Source organism: Bos indicus, chromosome 26, assembly GCF_029378745.1.
Source record: "Bos indicus isolate NIAB-ARS_2022 breed Sahiwal x Tharparkar chromosome 26, NIAB-ARS_B.indTharparkar_mat_pri_1.0, whole genome shotgun sequence".
Taxonomy (NCBI): Eukaryota; Metazoa; Chordata; class Mammalia; order Artiodactyla; family Bovidae; genus Bos; species Bos indicus.
The window spans coordinates 39,001,863-39,028,224 of record NC_091785.1 but is presented as its reverse complement, the minus strand read 5'-3'; the positions used below and the strand labels follow the sequence as shown (position 1 = coordinate 39,028,224).

The following is a 26,362-nucleotide window of genomic DNA, read 5'->3' as shown; positions in this document are numbered from 1 at the left end:
AGGGTCTCTATGGTAACAGTCCCCATTGCTCGAAGCAGCTTGTTCACGGACACAGGTAATCCCGAGAATCTGCAGTCATTTGGCAGTTGGGCATGCTTAGGCTTTGAGAGGTGAAATGAGATGCCCACGGTCTCAGTTGGTAAGCGGGACAGTTGGAACTGGGGTCCAAACAGTCTGTTTCGGAGACCAGGTTTGGTGTCCTGAGCCCACGCCACCACCCCAGGAAGGTGGGCACAGTTCCGGGTTATGTGATACAGCCCAGGGCTCCAAACTGTGGAGCAAGGTGGGGCAAGATGAATACCTCCCCACCAGACTGCGCCCCGCAAGGGTCAGCTGCTGCCTCCAAAACGTTAGACAGGTGTGGTGATGGCGGAGCCAAAGTGCTCAGTGATGATGCATGACGACGATGACATTCAGCCGTTCACCTCCCAAGGAGGCCGGCTTTGTTGAGCTGTGTGCTGTGCTCTCATCGCATTCTCACCACGCCCACAAGGCAGGCACTGCTATCATCCCCACGTCACAGGTGAGGAGGCCGAGGGGTGGAAAGGGGAGCGGCCCTCCCCTGGCTCCCCAGGAGGAGGCTGAGCTCGGACTCAGATCAGGCTGTGGGCTCTTGGTGGCCCTCGCGTGGGTCCTGGAGCCATGACGTGCACGGGCAAGGTGGCCAGAGGCAGGCCACGTGCCAACAGAGATGCTCGTCCATTGCTCCTCTGTCACCCCATCGGTCAGGGTGGAGACAAACGTCCCCCAGGATGTAGGGCGGGGTGTATCCTCAGATCTCCCTGAAGAGGGCAGGGAGGGCAGCGAGTGCAGCTTTTTGGAGGTTCGTGTCCCCCAGGTGTGCGTCCTAGGCGTCTGCAGGGGACTACGCATGGGTCCAAAAGACGTGCAGGAGCAGGAGGCTTTCTGACCTGCTTTCTCCTGGCTTTCTGACCACAGAGTATACATACGGCAACGAGCGCCAGACCTCCGGCACAGGAACCCTGGTGGTGGGAGGGGGAGCTCCCATCCTTGCCTACCAGCTCACCCCGTATGGCTTTATTTTTTATTTATTTGCTTCCCTGGTAGCTTAGACAGTAGAGAATTTGCCTGCAATGCAGGAGACCTGAGTTCGATCCATGGGTGGGGAAGATCCCCTGGAGAAGTGAATGGCAGCCCACTCCAGTATTCTTGCCTGGAGAATCCCATGGACAGGGGGCCTGGCGCACTACAGTCATGGGGTTGCAAAGAGCAGGACATGACTTAGCAAACTAACAGTTGATTTACAATGTTGGGTTTATTTAATTGTTTTTTATTTTTGGCCACACCCTGTGGCATGTGGGATCTCAGTTCTCTGATCAGGTTTCAAACCCACATCCCCTGTGTTGGAAGGCAGAGTCTTAACCACTGGACCACCAGGGAAGTCCCCACAGTATGTCTTTAATGCAAACACTGCCCTGACCTGCAAATCCGGGGGTGCTGTAGTGGGCAGAGCACCACTCGGGGGTCCTGGGCCGGGGTCCCCCCTTGGCTGCACTACACCCTCTTGGGTGACCCAGCAAGCCACATACTCATGGCCTCTCCTTTCTCATCAGTCACACAGAGGCCACCTCTGCCTGACCAAGTCACTGCTGTGTGTGCAGGAGCTCTTTGAAGAGAATCAATTCAGTTCAGTTGCTCAGTTGTGTCCGACTATTTGTGACCCCATGGACTGCAGCATGCCAGGCTCCCCTGTCCATCACCAACACCTGGAGCTTGCTCAAACTCACGTCCATTGAGTCAGTGATGCCATCCAACCATCTCATCATCTGTTGTCCCCTTCTCCTCCCGCCCTCAATCTTTCCCAGCATCAGTGTCTTTTCCAATGAGTCAGTTCTTCACGTCAGGTGGCCAAAGTATTGGAGTTTCAGCTTCAGCACCAGTCCTTCCAATAAATACTCAGGACTGATTTCCTTTAGGATGGACTGGTTGGATCTCCTTGCTGTCCAAGGGACTCTCAAGAGTCTTCTCCAACACCACAGTTCAAAAGCATAAGGTGGGAAATAAAAGACGTGAAAAGATGCTCGGTCTCACCCACGATTAGAGATGAAAGGTAAACAAGAAGGAAACCGGCTCTCACAGGCCAAGAACAGTGTGGCTGAAGCTGAGGCCAAGCAGACACCCGGGGCACGGGCAGGACTAGGAAGTGGGCAGCAGCTGGGGAGGGACATCTAGCCGCCCCTCACAGCTGAAAACCCTGCCCCTGGAGTTCCTCTGCTAGGAATATCTATGATGTATCTCTGAAAGTACATAAAGATGTATGGCCGGGGCCTTCCCTGGTGGTCCAGTGGCTAAGACTCTGAGCTCCCAGTGCAGGGGGCCCAGGTTTGCTCCCTGCTCAGTGAACTAGATCCCACAAGCTGCAGCTGAAGATCCTGAGGGCTGCAATTAAAACCCAGCACAGCCAAATAAATAAATTAATTAAAAAAAAAAGATTTATATACAAAGTTATTCACTATTTAGGGAAGGTTGCACACAAAATTGAGACCAATCTCCAATGTCCATCAATAGGGGGTGGGTTACATGAGAAATGTGCACATCTATGTAAGACTATGTGGACGCATGCTAAGTCACCTCTGACTCCATGCGACCGCATGGACTGTAGCCCCCCAGGCTCCTGTGTCCATGGGATTCTCCAGGCAAGAATACTGGAGGGGGTTGCCGTGCCCTCCTCCAGGGGATCTTCCCAACCCAGGGATCGAACCTGAGTCTCTTATGTCTTCTGCATTGGCAGGAGGGTTCTTACCTCTAGTGCCACCTGGGAAGTCTCAGTGTAAGAATATGGCAGCCCTTTAGGTTGGCAGAGCAAGATTTCCCAAAGACAGTGAACCAAAAAATAAGCACAGAACGCTGAGTATATGTGTGAATGAGTGTGTGTGTGTTGTGTGCACAATAATAAGCATAGAGCATTTCTAGAATACTCAGGAAATGAATAGGAAGAGAACGGTTCATTTTATTTGAGCCATGGACCCAAGGGAAGTAACTGATTTCTATATAACTTGTCACGGGAAAAACTCATATCCCCGCCCCGCCGACACACACACTTGTACACACTCGTGTGTGAGGTGTGCCACCCCGGAAGCACTCACCTTTCCAACCACTTCCACTGGAGAAAGCGATCAAAATACATGCTGTCCAGGTACTCGTGGAAGGGTTCTCCCCTCAGGTAGTCGTGGACAGACCTAGCTCGGAGGGGACAAATGGATGAACGCTTCACCATCCTGACTCTGCTGCAGGTGGGCAGGGCCAGAGCAGCAGGTCACTGCCCAGCCTCCTCCACCTCCAGAGTTTGGAAATGCAGACACACAGGGGCCTCCAACAGACACAGTGGGAGGGGAGCCAGGCCCCGGCCATTCTACAAAGCTTGTCTGAGGCTGACTGACCCGCAGACGTGTAGTCAGTACTTGCCTTGGGCACCGCTTGGGCTCCAGGACACAATGCCTTGGCATTGTGAGGGGGACAGACCATGAATAAATAAATGACCCCAGGGGCATGTTATCATGAGTTAGCAGGAAGTGAGGCCCCTGAGGGGTCCAGGAGATCTCTCTGAAGAAGGGACAGGAGCTGAAATGAGAACCCAGCACTGTTTAACTATGCACAAGGGAGGGATTGGGACTTTGAGGCAGAGGGTGTCTTGGCAAGAGGCCGAGGGGAATGGGCTCTGGATTTGGTCAGGACCAGTGAAGCCCCATGCAGTAGAATTTACTGGGCACCTGCTGTGGGCCAGGTCCCAGGCCAGGCCCTGGAGGGTTCTGAACTTGGCTGCAGGCAGGGCCGGGCTTGGTTCCCTTTAAAAAGTGGCCACACTGACCAGTCAAACCCAGGCGCTTGGGACCTGGGGAAGTGGGGGACACTCAGAGTGAGAGAACCTTGGAGACTGTGTCCTGCCAGACTGAGAACAGGGGCCAGCGTGGGGGGCCAGGATGGCCACTCCCTCAAGGGCAGGGGGCAGCCCAGGGACCCCCACCCACTGTCAGGGCCGACCCTCGGCCACCTGCAAGCCCGGATTCTGCCCACAGTGGTCTCTCCTCAGCACCTGCCACAGGGCTGGGCCTCAAGCTGACCCTCCCCGGAACACCCCAGTTCTTCCCACAGTGCATGGAGCGCCGGCACTGAGCCGTTAAAGCAGGTCTGCACTCTTGCTCTCAAGGTGTCCCTTGAGTGACATGCACACAGCAGGTGCCCAATTAATGTCTGGGCTGCGAGCTCTGAACGAGGGTGCACCCACACCTGCTGTGATCTTGGTGGGTAAGTCTGTGCCCCTGCCTGTCAGCTCACGGGGAGGGCGCGTGTGGGCACAGGAATGGGTGTGAGCCCAGTGCCTACATGTAGCTTCGCGGCACATCCGTGCGAGATGATGGAGCCTAACTGATGCTCGGCGGGCACCACACCCACTGACGTGCCTCACGTCGCACTGCAGCCTGTGATGAGCTGGTGGGGTGTGGCCGGGGGCAGCCTGTAGCCCCACTCCGTCGGCAGTGCAGGTGGGTGGCAGCGGTGGGGGGGTGGGGTGGGCAGGAAGGGTTTCCAAACCAGCCAGACCTGGGCAGAGCTTTACACATGCCTCTGTCTCAGCGGCCGGGGAGCCAGTTGGTTTCAACATCATCTGAAGCACATGTTTTCTCTGCACTTGGCACCCTAGGCTCTTTTCCTTTCATACACAGGCTGCTGAGGGGCACTGAAGACCGGCCCCCGGGTGCCCAGTGCTCCGGGGGAGGGACACGAGAGGCAGCCCCCTTTCCAGGTGACCGGGTGGAAACCCACAAGGAGGCTGAGGGTCCTGACCCCCGGACAGGGAAAGAGGAGGGGAGGCCAGGGCCCGGGGCACTTACTGCACGCAGGCCAAGAAGAGTTCTTTGCAGGGTTTCTGAAGGAGCTTCTCCTCCGTCTGGGAGACCAGGTCCCGTCCAACTTGGGTGATGAAAACTGGGGACTGGAGGCAGGAAGAGAAGAGGAGGCATCAGTGGGGCAGGGGGCAGGGGGCCGGGCTGCCACGGGGCCCCACCCGCCCGCACCTGGTCCCGGCTGCCTCCCCGCATGGTGGTGGGTGGTGCGGGGAGGTGGCGGCGATGGAAGGTGGTGACCCAACCGGCCTGGATTTCAGGTCAGATTTCTGTTCTGCCGCTGACAGTGTGGCGACCCCGTAAGGCCACCCTGCTCCTCAGAGCCCCACCATCCTCCTCTGCGAACACAGATCGTGACATCCTGTGTTGGGGCTGTGGCCGGAGCCGAGGGCAGGGTGTGAGCACTCACATTGAAGGGACCCCCCGAGAGCTGCCCCCACCCCTTAGCCACAGGGGGGCAGTGTCCTCGGAGGGTGGGCGTCAGGGCGTCTAGAGCAGGCGACAGGGCGTGGAGGGGCGGCCCTGCGCCGGGGGGAGCAGCAGAAGGTGGCGACGCGGGCCTGGCTCGGGCTTGCCAGGGCTACGTCCCATGCCCACATGGCTGCTGGAGCTGCGAGCCTTGCTCCAGACATGGCCTCACTGTCACCAGGACGATGGTCAGAAATAACCGTTTCTCCTGGAACCAGTCAATGAAGCCGTGTGAGTTGGATGCTACAATGATGCTCATTTCACAGATGAGGAAACCACAGGCTTGGAAAGGTTAAGACCTTTGCCCAAGGTCACCAGCAAGCGGCAGAGATGGGATTTATACCAGGCTAGGTGGGTCTAGAGTGAAGCTGGTTGGAAGTGGTGGGATGTCTGAACCACCTGTGTGGGCTCCCCTCTTTCACCGCCATCTCCCAGGAGGCCCCTGTGATGTGACCTTAGCTGTGGGCTGACCTGGAACTTATACAGAAGATGCTACCGCTCAGGGTGGTGACCCACTGGTCTCGGTGGTGGTGGGGTGCTACTGCAGAGGGTTGGGGGTCATCTGGGAAAGCTTCTGAGGAGAGGGTCACAGGCAAAGCAGAATGTGGCCTCAGACCTCCCACCCCTCCTGGGCCCTCCCGCCTGGGCCCTCCCCACTCCTGAGCAGACGGGAGGGGCTTCCGGGGGTCTGGGGGCGGCTCAGCTGTGCGTGAAGTCTCGGCACTGTCATTCCTTGGAACCGGCTGGCAGGAGAGTTCTGGGAGCGCTGCCTACACTCAAAGCCCCGAGGGGAGTTAGTAGCTGGTGATGACGCGTTTGGTTTAACAACCACGGGTTTAAATCCAGTCTGTGGCTCGATGACGTGAAGAGACAAAGCGATTCCAACCAAACCCCCTCTCGAGTGACTCTGGGGGACGACACCTTCTGCCAATAAGAAGGGAATAAGAAGTTGTTGGCAGCTTTAAGCTGGGAACGTAAAAACCCAAACCTGCTGTGAGGGCGGGCCGCGCCACTGCTCAAAAAGGCATTTGCTGTTCTAGTGACATCAGAGGGAATCCGAGGTGCTGGTCCTTCCCCCCAAACTGAGAAGGCTCTCCCCACAGGCGAGGTCTGACGCATCACGTAAGAAAAAGGGCCCCGGGGTCCCGGTGACCACAGTCTGTCCTCTGTGGCTTGAAGGCGGGAGAATTCCACACGGTTTTAGATCTCTTTCCAGGAAGCTAATCCCTGCTGGTCCCAGGAGGCCTGTGAGGTGGGCTGGAGAAGGGAGGGGTGTTTCCTCCAGGCCAGGTGGGCTCTGGAGAATAATGTCCCCCTCACTGCCCTGAGGGCTCAGGAATGCCACGAGAGCTCTGGCAGGCAAGGCTGTGTCTCTCTCCAGCAGGACTGCCCCTCTGGGATGGAGCTGAGGGTCAGGACAGAGTGGAAGGATTGGGGTCATTCTCCTCCGTGTCACAGATGTTCCCTTAATTTCTAACCAAACAGAAAAGACCGCGAGGCCCTTGGATATTTGTGGGGCTGAATGCAGCCTGGAGAAGGGGTGTTGGTGGAGGTCGCTGGCGCCTGGGACCCCCTCGGGCCAGCAGTGTTGGAAGCGATACTTTTATTTCTTTGGTCACCAGGTGGTCTCCTCAAGGGGTCCCAGCCTGCAGGTTCCGACTTTACACAAGAGTGTGCGGGTAGGCACCAAGTGAAGTTCGCTAAGTCGTGTCCGACTCTTTGCGACCCCATGGACTATGTGGTCCATGGAATTCTCCAGGCCAGAATACTGGAGTGGGTAGCCTTTCCCTTCTCCAGGGGATCTTCCCAACCCAGGAATTGAACCCAGGTCTCCCACATTGCAGGTGGATTCTTTACGAGCTGAGCCACCAAGGAAGCCCAGGAATACTGGAGTGGGTAGCCTATCCCTTCTCTAGGGGATCTTCCCAACCCAGGGGTCGGATCCAGGCACCAGGGGTCCTTTGAAACGTGTGCTGATGTGGCTTGGGGGGCTAGGGGTGTCTGGGAACTGGTGGCCCCACTGTGAACACTGGGCCTCCTGATGGTCTAGGGCAGTTGCAGCCCACGGCTGGCCAACCCTGACGTGACTGGTCTGCAGACCTGCCAGAAGTCCACCGTGCTGGCCATCAGGACGAGCCCCAGGCACCCCTCAGGAGGGCATCTCCATGGCCAACTCCAGACGGCTTAAAATACAGTTCGCCCCTCAGAGACACAGCGTGCACACTTGGGCTTGCGGACCACCGAGCTCTCCCCTCCAGCCTGGTGAGAAAGGACTTGGTTCCTAGAGGAGCCTCAGGCTGCAGGGCCACCTGTCCTGCCCCCTGAGTCACATGTGGAGCAAGAGAACCCCCTCCCCCCCACCTCTTTGCCCAAGACGCTTCCCAGGCTCTTCTCCCTTGAGGCGGGGAACAGATGGGGCATTCGAGCTCAGGTGTGCCTTATCCACTCTCTGTGGGTAGAAGCCCCCCATCACAGAGGAAAATAACCTGTTCCACCCCTCCCCGTGGAATGTAAAATTGACCTTGAATTCAGAACCACTTGGGGGTGCAGTCGGACGGGGCCAGTGGCCGGCAGGCCCAGCGGGTCGGGCAGACTCCGCATACTCGCCCCTTTGTACCTCCAGCCCTACAACGGCCCAGACGCACTCCGGCCTGTTCTCGATGCCTAGGCCACAGGTCCTGGGCTTCCTGCTGTGTGTGTAACCAAAACACACTTTTGAGGTAACAAGAGGGGAGGGCTGTCCAAGGGTTTTTCTGAATACCACAGCACATTGAGAAGAGCCCTTTGCATCATTCCGAACATGAACGGTGCAGGCTGGTCAATGGTACAGGGGCCCGTGGGCTCTGCACCTTCACATCTCCCAGGCCCTCTCCTCCCTTTTGGCCCCACTTCCCTGTTCTCATATGCACCCTTCAATAGCTCAGCTAGTAGAGCGGAGGACTGCAGACTTGATAAATGTGGACATCCTTAGGTTGCCGGTTTGATTCCGGCTTGAAGGAAGTCGCCTTAGTTGCTTTGGGCTTCCCTGGGGGCTCAGACGGTAAAGCATCTGCCTGCAATACGGGAGACCCGGGTTTGATCCCTGGGTCAGGAAGATCCCCTGGAGAAAGAAATGGCAACCCACTCCAGTACTCTTGCCTGGAAAATTCCATGGATGGAGGAGCCTGGTGGGCTGCTGTCCATGGGGTCGCACAGAGTTGGACACGACTGAAGCAACTTGCATGCATGCATTGGAGAAGGAAATGGCAACCCACTCCAGTATTCTTGCCTGGAGAATCCCAGGGACAGAGGAGCCTGGTGGGCTGCCGTCTATGGGGTCGCACAGAGTTGGACAGGACAGAAGCGACTTAGCAGCAGCAGCAGCGGACTAACAGGGATTACCTGGGGGTGTTTCAGGGACCGAGGTTGGAAAGGAAGGGATGGTGGTTGGGGGGAAGGCATGGGTCTGGTCTGGGCAGGAAGCCTCTGTGGTTGCTTAACTCAGCCCTCGACCCAGGAAGCCTGTGCGGATCATCCGCCACGCCCAAGCCTCTGCCTCCCTCAGCAACCTCCAGTGACAGGGATGGAGCCCCTGGGGCAGACCGACAGCCCCCCAGCCCCCTACCCCCCACCCACCACCCCCCATCCCCCATCCCCAACCCTACTCGGCCTCCACAGGTCATCCACAGCCGGTCCACCAGGTGGCGCAATTGAGCCCCTTGATGCTGCGCTGAGCTTGCAGACACCCCAGGGCTGACCAGCCCCCCGCCCCCCACCATCACTCTCCCTCCATCCTCCAACCCCCATCAGAGGACGGAGGCCAGCTGGCACACCTGAAATAATTACCGAGTGATTCATCTCAGACCAGAGGAGGGCGGCCTTTGCAGTAAGAATTTAGGGGAAAAGTGAGAGAGCCCCCTGGAGAGGGCTGGACCTTGAGGGAGACGTGGGGTTTACACGGGGGTTGGGGGGAGCCCAAAGGTCAGGAGGCTGGGCAAGCGGGGAGCTGTAGGGGTGCTGCTCACGGGGAGGAGGGCTCATCCAGATAGAGCTAAATAAGGGCGACGGCTGCTGGCGCGGTCATGTCTTGCCAGGCTGGTTCTCACTGACGGCTGAGTCATCAGGCCAAGGGTGGAACGTAAGTGCGGGGGAGGGTGTGCATGTGTGTGTGGTGGGGGGCTGCTACCCCTGCTCTCCCCGGGGCTGGCGCCGCTGCTGCCCTCTGCACCGAGGTGACCAGCGGGAGGAAGGGACCTCATTTCCTGCATCAGAGAGAAACTGCGATGTCTGAGGACCTTGTTGCGGAAGCATCCAAGTTCCTCATGTCAAGAGGTCAGAGTGGAGATGGCATCCATCGTATGTGGCCGGTGTCCCTGGGGGTGCCGAGGGATGGAGGCATGGCTGGGCCCCGAAACCACCCTTCAACGCCTCCTCCACAGCCGCCAAGAATCCCGAAGCAAGCACCTCTCCTGCCATCCTTGGAGTCTCCAGGAAACACATGCCTGACACTTGTTTAGAGATCTAGGAGACCAGAGGACACAGGAGGAGGGGGAGAACACAGAGAGCTCTCCTGGGAAGAGCCTCGGGGCCTCACTGATGTAACCCCATTTGTGGCACAGATGGAAAAACGGAGATAAGAGACCCCTCTGGGTTATGGCGATGGCCAAGGGGAGCAGACCAACAGTGGAGGGAGGGCTCCACAGCGGGCAGAGTTTGGGCTGGTGGATCTGAACTGGATGGGCTCTAACCAGGTGTCCTGAGCCACTCGAGGGAAAGAACACAGCCTCTGCCTCGCTGTCCCCACTCAAAACCAGCTTGTCCCAACTTCACAGACAGGGACAGACACACACAGCAATCTCAGCCCTGGTATGTTTCAAGAATTCTCTTCTCTTGCCTGGACTAACTAGTAGGCCCTCACAAGCCTCTGCAATCACCTGCTTGAACATGGATACAACAGCCCTCAAGAGTTTTTCCACCTCACACAGCAGAGATGAGCCCCACTGCCAACAGACCAAGTTCAGAGCCTTCTTGATCCAGCCCCAACGGCCCTCCTCAACCTGCCTCTCCATCATGCCCTCTCCTCCCACTGCACACTCATTTCCTGGGTACACTCTGGCTTTCCAGCCACCAGGCCTTTGCTATCCTCACGAAGGAGCCCTTACCACCCATCACGGCTCATTGTCCAAACCCTATGCAGTCTTCAGGACCTTTTTCCAATGCAACCTCATCCAAAATGATTCTCTGAGCCTGCAGGGCCTTCCACACAATCCCACCTCCCACTGACAACATTCATCATCATTGTGATTTCTTGAGCACCTATTATATGTTAAGTCCTAGGAACTTTCCATGGGGTATCTTTTTTAATCTCTCAAAGTAGGTTTTATGCTTATTTAACCTGTATGAAGAGTACATCATGTGAAATGCTGGGCTGAATGAAGCACAAACTGGAATCAAGATTGCAAGGAGAAATATCAATAACCTCAGATATGCAGGTCAGGAAGCAACAGTTAGAACTGGACATGGAACACAGACCAGTTCCAAATAGGAAAAGGAGTACATCAAGGCTGTATATTGTCACCCTGCTCATTTAGCTTATATGCAGAGTACATCATGAGAAACGCTGGACTGGAAGAAGCACAGGCTGGAATCAAGATTGCTGGCAGAAATATCAATAACCTCAGATATGCAGATGACACCACCCTTATGGCAGAAAGTGAAGAGGAACTAAAAAGCCTCTTGATGAAAGTGAAAGAGGAGAGTGAAAAAGTTGGCTTAAAACTCAACATTCAGAAAACGAAGATCATGGCATCTGGTCCCATCACTTCATGGGAAATAGATGGGGAAACAGTAGAAACAGTGTCAGACTTTATCTTTTTGGGCTCCAAAATCACTGCAGATGGTGCCTGCAGCCATGAAATTAAAAGACGCTTACTCCTTGGAAGGAAAGTTATGACCAACCTAGATAGCATATTCAACAGCAGAGACATTACTTTGCCAACAAAGGTCTGTCTAGTCAAGGCTATGGTTTTTCCAGTGGTCATGTATGGATGTGAGAGTTGGACTGTGAAGACAGCTGAACGCCGAAAAATTGATGCTTTTGAACTGTGGTGTTGCATAAGACTCTTGGACTGCAAAGAGATCCAACCAGTCCATCCTAAAGGAGATCAGCCCTGGGTGTTCTTTGGAAGGAATGACGCTAAAGCAGAAACTCCAGTACTTTGGCCACCTCATGCGAAGAGTTGACTCATTGGAAAAGACTCTGATGCTGGGAGGGATTGGGGGCAGGAGGAGAAGGGGACGACAGAGGATGAGATGGCTGGATGGCATCACCGACTCGATGGACGTGAGTTTGAGTGAACTCCAGGAGTTGGTGATGGACAGGGAGGCCTGGCATGCTGCAATTCATGGGGTTGCAAAGAGTTGGACACGACTGAATGACTGAACTGAACTGAAAATCACTGCAGATGATGACTGCAGCCATGAAATTAAAAGGTGCTTGCTCCTTAGAAGAAAAGTTATAACCAACCTAGACAGCATATTGAAAAGCAGAGACATTACTTTACCAACAAAGGTCCATGTAGTCAAAGCTACGGTTTTTCCAGTGGTCATGTATGGATGTGAGAGTTGGACTACAAAGAAAGCTGACTGCCAAAGAATTGATGCTTTTGAACTGTGGTGTTAGAGAAGACTCTTGAGAGTCCCTTGGACTGCAGGGAGATCCAACCAGTCCATCCTAAAGGAAATCAGCCCTGAATATTGCTTGGAAGGACTGATGTTGAAGCTGAAACTCCAATACTTTGGCCACCTTATGTGAAGAACTGACTTATTTGAAAAGACCCTGATGCTGGGAAATATTGAAGGTGGGAGGAGAAGTGGACGACAGACAATGAGATGGTTGGATGGTATCACCAACGCGATGAACATGAGTTTGAGTAGGCACCAGGAGTTGGTGATGGACAGGGAGTCCTGGCATGCCGCAGTCCATGGGGTTGCAAAGAGTCGGACATGACTGAATGGCTGAACAGCAACAACAAAAGTTTTATCATGTCCATCTGATAGATGCAGAAATAGGCCCCGAGGAGTTAAGTAACTTGCCCAAGATCACACAGCTAGCATGGGAGCAGAGACAAGATTCAAAACCAGGCAGTCTGGTCAGAGCCTTATCCCTGAGCACTACAGGTCCTCCAAGGATGCCATAGTCTTTCTCGAATAGTGAGTAGGGATGTAACTCGGCCTTGGAGAGCAAGCCTTCTTTGGAGGCTGGTGGGGCTGGATAATGAGGTGCAGAGGACGTTGTGTGTTTTGGCGAGCACTGTTTGTATTGCACTGTTGTGTACACACACACACACACACACTCAGGCTAATGGCCAGCATATGCTTCGCTTCCCCATATGAAAACATCCCTCCAAGGAGCTCCCTGCTCATTAGCAGCAGTTCCATCAGTGAGCAAAAGGTCAGCCCAGGAGACTGTCCGCTCTATCTCCAGACGCAAGCACTTAGGGCTTAATGATGTGTATATTTTCATATGTGGGCAGTTGACATTCCCCATGTAAACTGTTTGCAATTTCTCAATGTGGACAGACCTGATTTTCAGGAAAAGCTGAGCAAGAGAGGCAAGACACTCTGGAAGACAGGGGTCTCAGGGGGTCCGCTCCCTTCCAAACAGGTGGCTTCCTGCAGCAGGGGGGGTGTTGCCTGTCCCACCCATATCAGGTTGGAGGCAACTGTTTGTTGGGGGGCCAACTCACTTCTCCTCCAGGACAGGAACCAGGGAGGGGCACTCCCACAGTCATACCCTGGCCGCCCCTTGACCCTTGACGGAGAGATCTGCGTCAATGGTGGGAAGCTCTGCACACGGGGCTGCCCGGGCCCAGCCGTGGGCGGGGGCAGGGGTGGGAATCAGTCTCTGGCAAAGCCAGGGTTAGAAGCATCATGGGCGCCTGGGAGAGGGGCCGGCTGATAGCCACTGGCCCCTCCAGGTGACTTTTCCCACGAATTCATATTTTCCATCGTTCCCCAGAATAATGCCCTAGGTGGGGCTCGTGGATGCTGAGCCTTAGGGAGCTCTTCAAGGGGCAGAAATGTTGTTTATTCCTGTCTCATCTGAACTTGAGTAAAGCACTTGGCAAGCAGCTAGGACTCTACATGCCCGTAGACAGAACAGTTCATAAACAGAGGACCTGAGGTTCAAATCCAGGCCTGTGCAGCTCCAAAGCCTGCCATCTCTCCACTCTGCTTTGCTGGAATGAACTTACAATGTGCTCTGAACACAGTCAGTGCTCGATACATTTGTTCACCAAATGTGTATGCATATGTTCATTCAAAGCAGAAATGCCTTCATGAGGTCATCTGGTCTACCTCCTGCCTTTGGGCCAACTGGCCCAATCAGTTCTTTGGGATTTTCTTAGTTACAACCAGTTGGAGTGCTTGTTTGGGGTGGAAACTGTGGACTAGAAGCTTGAGGGTGGCTGGGGGAAATTGGAACTGCCTTGGGAGAAGCACCCTGGGGCCATGGGTTCCTGAGCCCATGAAGAGCCATGTCTCTCTGATGCTTTCATTTAACCGTATCCCCCCACGCTTCCAATAAATTCCTCCTTTGAGCAACTGGGAGTTAAGTATCTGCCACTTGCCACCAAGACTCCAGACAAATTCACCATCTGTAAAATCAGGAGCTGGGCCTGGTGGTGAGGAGGACCCTCCAAAGTCTCCCCCTCCCCTCCCTCTTCTCTCCCCCTACTCAAGTTGGCTGGTTCCAAGTTCCATAAAAACTAACTCAGCCCAGCCTGCCTGACACTAGGAACAGGAATTGGGTGAAGAAAGCAGACCGGGAAGGAGGTGGGCAAGGCAGGGCTCATTCCAACCCCCAAATCCCAGCTGGAAGTGAAACCTGCTTGTACAATCACAACTGGCAGACCACGGAGTGCGTTTGCCGATCGGCAGCCTTGGACAACGTTTCACTCCAGGGTTGATTTAAGGTCTGGCTGACAGGAAGAGAAAGCGCCATTCTTCCACCTTTTAATCAAAACCTTCAGTGCCGTGTGGAGAAGCCAGAGGCCGCGGAGCCTAGGTCCATCTGGAGTAGTTCGTCTTCCGCACCTGCCAGGCAGCAGGCACGAACCAACGAGCCCCAGATAAGAACAGAACCAAAGGGAAAGGCAGGGTTTGGTTATCTTGGTCGTTGGGAAAGTGAACCAGCCCAGCCAAGCGCTCTCAAGCAAAGGGGCTGTGAGACTATGGCTCCCGGGCCTGACTAGGCCAGACGACTGCATCCTGTGGCTCTCGGCCCAGACACGAGCTCCTCCCTGGGTGTCCACGTGGGCAACGAAGCTGCTGGACCATGTGGCCTGAGCACCATGCCAGATGCAGCCCCCGAGGGCAGAGACACATGCTGGATAGGCAGCTGGTGGCTGGAGGTCCTTGGGGTAGACACTGGAAAAATGACAAGTCTCACAGCTCCTCTCACACTCTAAGGAGAGGTGAGGCTTGCTGCTGACCGTCAGGGGGGTGTGGTCTCCATTCAGAAGTAATTCACCCCGAAGCAGAGGGAGCTGAAGCTCTGGGGCCCCTTACTTGCAGTCCGGGGAGCAACCGAGTGTTCTCCGTGGGAGAAGAAGCAAGTCTGCACAAGCACTTTTAGGAAATGGAGATCTCAGGTGACAAGCCCCGAATCTCCAAGGCTACAGGCGTCCACTGTGATTTCTTTTCTCATTCTCAGGAAATACTCACTTTGGTACCTAATGTTCTGTTCTTTCTTCTTAAAGAAGACTCTCCCCCAATGTTATTTAAGCTTCAGCTGCCACAAAACCTGGATCTTCCCTTGTCTCTGACAGACAGCACTCAGTCTTGAAGGAGACTTTCTCCAGAGGGGCACCCAGGCACCCACCTCCTGCCTGACGGCCACTCTGCACCTTTATCTTTCTGTGATAAACAGCCAAAGACCCAGAGTCTGAGAGGCTCACAGGGCTCTCTGGGGCTTCTCGTGGCTGGAGAAGGTAAGGAAGGCCATTGCTCTGACACTGTGGTAGGAAGCAGCCCAGTGTCCTTTGTAAGGCCCATGGTTCCATTATGACGCAGACAGAACATGCGGCCACCCTGGCAATCTCCTTAAGTCTTTGGGCAATGATCTCTTATACCAATTCGGGGCTGACCCTGGGTTTAGCTGGTTAGTCTGCCAGGAAGATACTGGAGGGGACAGGAGCTGCCTTTGTGAGCAGACTTAAGAGGTTCTCGGTGCTGTGGCAGATACAAGTTGGGAAGCAAGGAGCCCGGTGTTTCTCCTGCAAGGGTCTGAGCTGACACCATCCATCAGCTACAACAGGTTCCCTGAGTGTCTGTTCTGTGCCCAGGTCATGAGCCGCACCCCAAAGACCTCATAAACTGACTCACTTGGCCAATGGTAGGAGTTCAAGGCTGGTGGGGAGTGAGGGTGGCCAAGTGTGGTGTGGGCTCTCAGCCCCTTGAAGGACGAGCTCAGAGAGGTGACCTTATGGCCAAAGTGAGGTCTTATCAAGGCTCAGAGGATGAAAGGAATGTGGCCGGACAATGAGAAGACCAGCACTCTAAAAGAATCCTAACCCTAACTCTAACACTTCCCAGGTAGAGCTAGTGGTAAAGAACATGCCTGATCCCTGGGTCAGGAAGATCCCCTGGAGAAGGGCATGGCAATCCACTCCAGTATTCTTGCCTGGCAGGCTACAGTCCATAGGGTCGCAGAGTTGGACACAACTGAAGTGACTTAGCACGCACACAACCCTAACCCTATGGCAAAACTGACACTTTTCTAGACAAATTTAAGATGGTAGAGAGCAGGCTCACAGAGACCGTCCACTGGTGGAGGGCTACTGGGTCAGGAAGTCCTCTGAACAAGTAGGCCCTGCATGGGGTCCCAGCCCTTTCGGAGGGTGCCCCGAAAGGGTGGCTGACCTGGCTACCCCAGGTCACAAAGGGTCACATTCTCTGTGTCAGCGAAGTGGTGAAACACAGCCCTCACCCTCCAAGGAGGGAAGAGCAGACTGGGATGTAAAGCATGTTGTCCCTTACATCCTTTGCTGTTTTTAAGTGGCTTCGCAGAAATCAGGATGAAGGATTTTTTTAGAGGTCAGGAAGTGAGAGCACTTTTAAACACTAGTAGAATTTAGCCAGAGGCCCTGAGAGCTGGGCAACTTTAATGAGAAAGAAAGGAAAACACACAAGTGGCCCTGACCCAGACCTTGACTTTTTTACGTCAAAAGCAAAAGCGGATAATTAACAAAACGAAATGTGCCTGGACGTTGGAGTGAGAGGCCAGCCGGGCTCTGTCAACTTGATAATCCCCGGTCAAGAACTGCGGGCCCAGAGCTCGTGTTGGGAGATGACTCGGTGTTTACACAGGCTGAGGGCTGGCGCTCAGGACCCAGAGAAGCAGGCTTTTTCCTGGCGAGGGGCTTGGATCCGGCCAACTCCGCTCCGGGTCAGGACGGTCACGAGCAGGTAATTCACAAGGCCCAGGTCCGATGGGGCCGGGGTGCAGAATGCTCACACCCTGGGGTGTCTCTCATTCCTTGTGCATGAGCGGCAAGGGCATAGCGAGCCAGTGTTCCATCTTCCAGGTCACCCTCCAGTCCACAGACTCCAGACTGGCTTCAGTGTGAAGCTGTGTTGCAAATACCTTGGCCCAGGAAAACATTTCTCCCGTGAAGATTTCATTCCAGGCGGCTCGGGAGTGAAGGAGGGCAGGCATCTTTCAAGATCCTGGGAAACTCGACTGAAACCCCCAAGATGTCATTTCTCTGCCCAAGACCCACGGTCAGAGACCAGTGTCTGCCCATCCAGGGCAGTGCTGAGGGCGGGGAGGTTGTCCTCAGGAAGCCTGAGGCTGGCTTCACTGTATCCAGCCACTCTCTAAAGAGGAATTCTGGGAAGGAAATAGCACACACACACACACACACACACAGGAATGGGGATCAGAGGCAGAGCCGGCTCCACCAGCGTCAAAGGAGACTCCCATTTTCTGCCCTGGAAGGTCACAAGAAAGGAAGAGGAACTTGGACAGGCATGCCCTGGCCTGCTGTGAGGAGCCCCGAGACATCAGGCTGAAGACAGAGAGGGTGTGTTTTCCAGGGAAGTTGGCGGGGAGAAATAAATTTGTCTATCTGAGGGATCCAACCAGTCCATTCTAAAGGAGATTAGTCCTGGGTGTTCATTGGAAGGACTGATGTTGAAGCTGAAACTCTAATACTTTGGCCACCTGATGTGAACAGCTGATTCATTTGAAAAGACCTTGATGCTGGGAAAGATTGGGGGCAGGAGGAGAAGGGGATGACAGAGGATGAGATGGTTGGATGGCATCACCAACTCAATGGACATGAATTTGGGTAGACTCCAGGAGTTGGTGATGGGAGGCCTGGCGTGCTGCAGTTCATAGGGTCTCAAAGAGTTGGACACGACTGAGCAACTGAACTGAACTGAGAGACAATTACACAGTTGTTGAAAATGCTTTGTAGACAGTCTGGGAAATGAGAAAATGCTAATGACACAGCATAAAGGTTGGGCGTCAAGAAGTGGATCACGCACAGGAGGGTCCAGCCTATCCACACAGCCCTCAGCCCACCTGCCACCCCCAGCCCGACTTGCTCCTTCATGAAGCAGCTCGGAAGATGCCTTTGGTCAAGGCCTCTGACAAGATGACGCAGTGGAAAGGAAAGCATCCAGGTTCTAGAATCAGACAGACTGGGGTAACATCTCATCATCACTCTTTCTCTGTTGTTCTTTTTTTTAATTTGTGGTCAAATAGACATAACGGAGAGACTGCCATTTTAACCATTTATAAATAGACAATTCAGCGGCATTAATTGCAGTCATAATGTTGACTATTACCACCATCTTTTCTCAAACTTTCTTATCATCCCAAACAGAAACTCTATACCCATTAAGCAATAACTCTCCATCCCTTCCCCTGAATCTCTGGTAAGCTTTAGTTTTCTTTGTCTCAATGAATTTGCCTATGCTGGACATTTCATGTAAGTAGAATCATACAAATGTGGCCTTTTTTGTTTGATTTCTTTCACTTGGGCTTCCCTTGTGGCTCAGCTGGTAAAGAATCTGCCTGCAATGCAGGAGACTTGGGTTCGATCTCTGGGTTGGGAAGATCCCCTGGAGAAGGGAAAGGCTATTCACTCTAGGCTATTCTGGCCTAGAGAATTCCATGGATCATACAGTCCATGGGGTCTCAAAGAGTTGGACACGACTGAGCAACTTTCACTTCTTCATTTCACTTAGCCTAATGTTTTCAAGATTTATTCATGCTCTAGCAGGACTTCATGCCTATTTATGGCTGAATAATATTCCATTGTATGACAGACCTCATTTTGCTCATCCATTCATCCACCGATGGACACGGCTTATTTTCACATTTCAACAATTGTGAATAATGCTGGTATGGATACTTGCATACAGGTATCTGTATCGGTCCCTGTTTTTAATTCTCCCAGTTTTTACTCTTAATGAAGCCCTTTTTCCAAGGTAAAACAGGGACAATTGTGTCTACTACACAGGACTGTCATGAAGACAGCATGAGATAAAGGTTTAAAACACACAGCATACAGTAAGTGCTCAAACAATGTTACTTAGGGCTTCTCTGGTGGTCCAGCGGTTAAGACATTGCCTACCAATGTAGAAGGTGGGGGTTCGATCCCTGGCTGGACATGCCCCACGGTCAAAAAACCAAAGCATAAAACAGAAGTAATATTGTAACAAATTCAGTGAAGACTTTAAAAATAGTCTACATTAAAAAAAAAATCTGGAAAAAATTGTTTTCAAAAAAATAAAATAATGTTACTTTGCCCCGCCTCCCTCATTTATATCCACCCTTAGTAAAGGAGTGTGAGAGGGTTAGATTCAGTGATACCCTCAAGGGCTGTGCTGTGCTAAATCGCTTCAGTCGTGTGACCCTAAGGACTGTAGCTGACCAGGTTCCTCTGTCCATGGGATACTCCAGGCAAGAATACTGGAGTGGGTTGCTGTGCCCTCCTCTAGGAGATCTTCCTGAACCAGGGATCGAACCCACAACTCTTTCATCTCCTGCACTGGTGGGCAGGCTGTTTACCACCAGCGCTACCTGGGAAGCTACCTATGCTTAAACGGTGGCCTTCTCAGTTTTGCACAGCATTTAGACAAGTACTGAGCCAAAGAATGAGAGTCTCACGGGAATTCAGGCTCCGCTGCAGGCCAGCTGGGGTGGGAGGTGGGAAACGAGGCCAGGAAGCTTTCTATTCGTGTCTCTGTGCCACCCTTCTAGCACGGGCGAGTGGGAAGCCCGGTGAGGGATGTTCCAGTCTCCTCTCCCAGCTGTATGACCCTCAGGGACCCGGCTCCTCTTGGGCCTCAGTTCCCTCATCTAGGGCATGAGGAGTCTGGCTTAGCCCAGCAGTTTTCAAAATCTGGGTTCCAGACAGTCCTAAGTGTTCTTCTAAAAGCCAGGGCCTAGGATAGAGAAGAGAGCCAAAGGCCTGCTCAACCACAGCTGATCCACGCATCTTAGCCTTAGGAAATCTACAGCTGAAACTGTGGCCAGGCCCTGGACTGGGGGGCCTCTAAGATCCCCGGGAGCTGCAGCATGCTCTAGGCGGTGTCGTCTCCTTCCCTTTGGGGTGAACCGACAGAATGGTCCCTGAGAGTGGGCTATAAGGGTCATCTCCCAGCACACCAGGACTCCTGCAGGCCCAGACAGTCATTCTGAGCATGGCTCAGCAGCAGGGACCCTCCGTAGGGAGCACTATAGTGCTGGGGGCTGCAGAAACTTGAAATGACCCAGGAACCCTGCTGCTCTTCAAAACAGCGCCCTAGCTCCCTGCTCACTAATAGTTCTTCAATCAAGAGGAAGTGTGAGTGGAGCCCAAGGCAGGGAGCCAGGTTGGATTCTTAGGAGAGCAGGATAGGGAAGGGTCAAGAGCACAGACTCTGAAGTCTTGGCTTCCTTCATGCCAGCTGTGTGACCTTGAGCAAGTTACTTAATCTCTCTGTGTCTTCATCTCCTCATCTTTAAAATGGAGGATTAAATGCGTTATTTAAAGCTCTAAGAACAGTGTTTGGCTCACAGTAAGAGCCGTTCCCAGGAAGTTCCTTTCTCAAGTTTTCTTCTCAATCTTCTTCCACCCTTGAGGCTTTCTGCAGTGCTGAGGTAGGAAGTGGGAAAACCCAGGGTGAAGCTGGCCACCTAGTCAGGCCCTGCCCAGGAGGGGTTCAAGCAGAGGTGAATCCTGAGCTGACCAGATTTCACTGACAACAGGATGGAGATGCTGGGTGCTTGAGAGGCAGACAAGAGTCAAGTGATCTTAGCAGAGACGAAAAGCTGGCTCCAAGGCCCTGGCTCGGAGCTCAAACCCCATGGAAGACATGGCAGGCACTAGGAAGGGAGGCTTTAGCCAAACCTGCCCATATTCCATGGCCTTGGTTGCCCCGGAGACCAAGCTTTGGTTAGATGGTTAGGCCAATTCTGAGCCAGCTCCTTGAGGCCCCAGACCCCAGGAAGGGAGATTCAAGAGTGACCACCCCCCCCGCCCCCAGTCCAGTGCCCTTTGCTTTAGGTCACGCTGTCTCTTCCAACAACAAACCAGCATTTATCAAACGCATCACAGTTAGGAGGCAGACAGCCCAGCATTTTCCAAAGGTGATGAAGTTATCTTAGCCTGGAGGTGCAAGGACACAATTAAATAACATTGAATCACTCAGTGAAAAAAGTATTCCCTTTTCAGTTTTCCTTTAAGTCTTCCATTATCAAGAAGAAAGTCTCAGTGTGATGCTACTTGCCGTCTTGCTAACTTGTCTCTAATACTCGCTACTTTCCCTTCAAAACAAAGAGAAAGGCAGCTCAGAGCCTTAGATGAGCAAAACAGCATCCATCTAGGATGTAATGTCAAATTTTCATGTTATCTTTATGTACAACAAATCAATACTGGCTTTCCAGGCAATTCCAGATACCAAGTTTCCTTTTGAAACATTTATTTTAAGTTAAAAGATGAGTTGATTTAAAGAAGAAGGAGCCCACTTGAGCACCATGGCTATCATCCCCATACTCAGATGGGGAAACTGAGGCTCCAAGGATGCCCAGCTGGAAAGTGGCAGAACAGGGTTCCATGTGCCCCGAGGACAAAGGCTGAAGCCTCTGACTGCCCCAGAGGCCGAGGAGCTGTCCCCTACCAGGAAGGTAGCCTGACTGCACTAGCTGGGATCCCATGCCGCTGCCTGGATGGGGTAGGAGGAGGCGCCAGTGAAGTGAGGCTGTGAGCAGGGGGGCCAGAGAAAGAGGAACTTGGAGTAATTATTATTTCCTTTCATTCAAGCTCCTTACTTTATAAAAGGTGGATGTTTTCCGGAGAGCCAAACAAGCACTAGGAATAGATTTCTTTTGTGCAGCCACTCAGGCTGATGGGTAATTTCCCCCTTAACAAGAACAAACTGCCCTGCTTAGCCTATCATTGTTCACAGAGACAAAGAGGCCTGCATCTGTGGGCCTTGCCAGCGGACCTCCCGCAAGAAATGCCCTCTAAGCACCGCCTGCTCCGGGGCTTTCCAAGCATCCCACAGAGGATGCCAAGCTGGTTCACGTCAGAGGGCTGTCCCAGCCCACCTGCCCACTTCATCTGTCGGAAGAAGCCCATGCAGGGTCCTTTCCACAGGACCCTCTGCCAGGTCTGAGTTTCCCTTGGAATCCACGGATACTTTCTAGCAAAACCACATTGAAACTGGGTGCCACCTGCCTGGCCTTAGTGACCAGGGTGGAGCCCTGGCACAGTTGCTCATGGGCCTAATTAAAATGAACTAGAGTAAAATGTTCTACAAGCAGCATCGTGAAGTAGGATCCTAAGGAGTTCTTTCTAAGCCCTGCCTCTGCTATTCTAAACCAACGTCTCTTCCCTTCTCAAACCTCAGGTGCCTGGTCTGTAAAGTGGTTACACTAATACCCATCTCGGGCAGTTGCTAGAAAGATCCAAGAGCAGGTGATTGCACTGCTGTATCCAGAGGGCCTAAAGAATAGCGTCATGTCGACCAGGAGCAGGGCTGGAGTGCAGGTGAAGGACCAGACCTGGCCCTATTCTTCATAGCAGGCAATGGGCTCTGAGAGATTTATGGACCTAATGTTTCTCCATATACACCCTAATCCTCGAAAAACTGAAGCCTGGGCTTCCCTGGAAGCTCGGTGGTAAAGAATCCACCGGCCAATGTAGGAGACACGGGTTCAGTCCCTGATCTGGGAAGATACCACATACTGCAGAGCAACTAAGCCTGTGCACCACAACTTTTGAGCCTGTGCTCTTAGAGCCTAGGAGCTGCAACTATTGAACCGCAACTTCTGAAGCATCTGAACTACTGAAGCCTGCGCTCCCTAAAGCCTCAGCTCCACAAGAGAAGTCACTGCAATGAGAAGCCCGCTCACCATAACTAGAGAGTAGCCCCTGCTCACCGCAACTAGAGAAAAAGTCTGCACAGCAACAAAAACAGCACAGCCAAAAATGAATAAAATTATTCAAAGAAAACAGGCCTTTTTTACAAGGACAGATAAGACAACATGAAAACAAGTCATTTAAAAACAAGTAACAAAAATGAATCTGAATGTCATCAAATGAAAAATCTTTGTGTTTCAAAGGCCACCAGCAAGAAAGTAAAAAGACAACCCACAGAATGAGAGAAAATATTTGCAAATCATCTGATAAAGGACTTGTACCTAGAACATAAAAAGAACTCTTAGGATTCAACATTAATAAGATGAACAACCCAATTTAAAAATGGGCAAAGGATTTGAATAGACTTTTCTCCAAAGATGATATAGGAACAGCCGATAAGCACATGAAAAGGTGCTCATTAGTCATGCTGCTGCTGCTGCTGCTGCTAAGTCACTTCAGTCATGTCCGACTCTGTGCGACCCCATAGACGGCAGCTCACCAGGCTCCTCAGTCCCTGGGATTCTCCAGGCAAGAACACTGGAGTGGGTTGCCATCACCGTCTCCATCATTAGTCATGAGGAAAATGCAAATCTAACCACAATGAGATACCACTTCACATCCACTAGAATTATTACAAAAACAAAGCAAAACAGAAAATACCAAGTGCTGGAGAGGATGTGGAGAGATTGGCCCCTTCATAACCTGCTGGTGGGAACGTCAGCTGGTGCAGTCACTTTGAAAACAGCCTAGTCATTCCTCAACTGATGAAATATCAAGTTACCATGTGACCCAGCAATTCCACTCCTAAGTACATACCTAAGAGAAACGACAATACACGTTCATGCAAAAACTTGTGCGTGGATGGTCATAGCAGCGTGATTCATCATAGCCCCAAAGTAGAAATGTCCCAAGTGTCTGTCAATTGATGAGGAGATAAATAAAATGGAGCTTATCCATAATGGAATATTACCTATCCAGCCATAAAAAGAAATGAGAAATACTGATACCCACTACAACACGGATGAAACCTTGAAAGAAGTCAGACACGAAAGTCCATATATACACGAATTTAATTATATGAAATGTCCAGAATAGGCACATCCACAGAGACAGGAAGGAGATTAGCAGTTGCCTGGAGTGGGAGGAAAGGGAAATAGGGAGTGATGCTAATGGGAATGGGGTTTTTGTTGGGAGAGATAAATGTCCTGAAATCAGATAGCAGTGATAGTTGCACAGTTCTGCAACAATTTTAAAAACCATTGACCTGTGTATTTAAAAGGGTGAATTTTGTGATGTGTGAATTATATCTCCATAAGCTAGTATTTTATTTTCTGTTTTTATTTTATTTATTTTTAATTTTTGGTCATGCCACACAGCATGTGGAATCTAATTCCCCAACAAGGGATCGAACCCTCAACCCCTGCATTGGAAGCACAGAGTCTTAACTGCTGGACCGGCAGGGAAGTCTCCATAAACTAGTATGTTTTAAATGCTGTCTGTAGTGATGAATGCTGTGTAATACTCTTTTTAGGATCATTTACTATTACTTATTATTATAATTAAGAGTATTTCCTGGTCCACCCCCCAGCTCAGAGCAACCCTGCCCCCTTAACATCTGCTACAGGTATCACCTCTGATCTGTAGGTGCCTGAAAGGCAGAGCCCAATGCATGTCTGATTCGACCAGCTCTGGGCAGCTCCTCTGAGCTGACAAGCCTAAGAATATCTATGGACCACGCCATGCTCATGACTGCCTCACCAGCACTAGAAATAAGCCTGCCAATAGACGTTTTCAGCTTAGGGGCTGGGGAGAGACAGTAACGTGTCACATGGGGACCAAGGCATTTAAAGCTCATGTACTTCCCTCATTTGCCCCTTCCCTTTTGGTGATGGACACACAAAAGCAGCCAGGCCCCCTAGTCTTTATGCAGAAAAGACCCAGTCAAAGTGTGCATGAAATAGAAATTTTGGTATGTGAAGCCCCTGAGATTTGGGGTTTGTTTGTTGTGGCAACTAGCATTAATCATCCTGACTAAGGCATTGCATTTGAAGGAGTCCAGCCTCTCTGGCCAGCCCTCTGAGGCTGGGGGCCCTCCGGACCCCTTCTTGGCCTCTCACAGCTCCACAGCTGGAGTTCATGTCTAAATGATTTCATCATTCAGTGGCCTGATTTTGAAAAACACAGACCAGGACGGGGAAAGTCAGAGGAGAGCCACCACCGAGGGAGGGTCTTGTGCATACCAGCTCCTGGGCTCTGTCCTGGCTGGTATTTATGACCCTCAGGGTACCCGGTCCACTTGACAGAGGAGCAGCCTGAGGTTCCAGGAGGTTAAGGAACTTTCCCAAGGCCGCTCAGTTAAAAGAGACCACGCCTAGCTTCCAACGCAGGTCTACCTTGTTCTAAAACTCGCCTCCACATAAGCACTCTGCTGCCTTTGAGTCAGATCTCAATAGCGTTTGGCCCATCCCAAAGCCCACCCCAGGCTGGTGTCCTCTAACTGCCCCCAGAGCAAAGCTGGCCATGTGTGGGCAACTGACGCAGGATTCTGGGCAGCATCCAACGAGTGGACTTAGTCCCTGGGATGGACGCCTTCAAGTCGGGGTTTGGAGAGAGAGAGATTTCAGCTCCGGAAGTGAGTTTTGACTTTGAGCAGGGATGTGCCAGCCAGACTCCCAGCAAACACCCCCTGTCAGACTCTGGGGGACACGAGCCAGCTCAGTGTCAGCTTCCCAGAAAGAGATCTGAGTGGGCAGAGGGGAGAGGCTCATGGGGGGAAGCTTCCTGGGCCCCCTCCTGTCTCATTCAAACCAACTCACAATGAAAGACAGCCATGTGTGCAGCGCTGTGGGGGGTAGGGGTGGGGTAGAGGGGACACACAATAGATGCCATCATCTCTGCCCAGAGAGCTAATAGCCCGGCCACCGTCCTGAGCACCCTGCCCTTCCTGGGGGCATCCGCACCCACTCAGTGACTCAAGGTGGAAAGCACAGACTCCCCTTGCCCCCTCTGCTGACTTCCCACACCTGTCATCCCCTGAGAGCTCCTTCTGCCTGACATTTCCCAAGGCCCTGGTGTCTATTTCCACAGCTATGGCAGCAGCTCCCAGGATGGCCTCCTGCCTTAAGTCCTCTTCTTCCCCTTCCTCTGCTACACGAGGGCCAGAGAGACCAACCTGGGCTGTGCATGGCCTTCAGAGCCTTCGGGGCTCCCCACTGCCCTTAGGATGGTGCAAATGCCCCACCATGGTTTTCCAAGCCTTGCCTCCCAGAAGGTCCCTGTCCCCCTACTAGAAATAAGCCTGCCAATAGTCGTTTTCAGCTTAGGGGTTGGGGACAGACCTCCCTGCCAACACACATCCATTCCCCTCTACGCACGAAGGCCTCTCACCCTCAATGCTACTGACATTTCGGGCCCAGATAATTCTTAGGTGGGGGGCCGTCCTGTGCATTGGAGGACGTCAGCTGCATCTCTGAACCGTGTATATTAGACGCTAGGAGCACATTCCCCATTCGTGTCAATCAAAAAGATCTCCAGACTCTGCCAAACGCCCCCAGGTGAGAGCCCCTGCTCCGGACCTTTGCACAGGAAAGGCCCCACTCCTTTCTTTCCATTTGTACCTGGCTTCCTCACCAC

The 26,362-nt window shown here is 52.7% G+C and overlaps 1 protein-coding gene across 3 annotated transcripts in view; it reads right to left on the bottom strand.

Annotated features, from left to right (window-relative positions):
- GRK5 (G protein-coupled receptor kinase 5) overlaps window positions 1-26,362 on the bottom strand; it is a 232,014-nt gene that overhangs the window by 26,343 nt on the left and 179,309 nt on the right. For 2 of the 3 annotated variants that reach the window (XM_070780926.1, XM_070780925.1), the window contains exons 5-6: window positions 4,851-4,951; window positions 3,108-3,200 (exon numbers count right to left, since the gene is read on the bottom strand). In XM_070780926.1, coding sequence (XP_070637027.1) covers window positions 3,108-3,200; window positions 4,851-4,951 — 194 coding nt within the window. The remainder of the gene's footprint in view (window positions 1-3,107; window positions 3,201-4,850; window positions 4,952-26,362) is intronic. The other variant, XM_070780927.1, reaches the window with a different exon arrangement.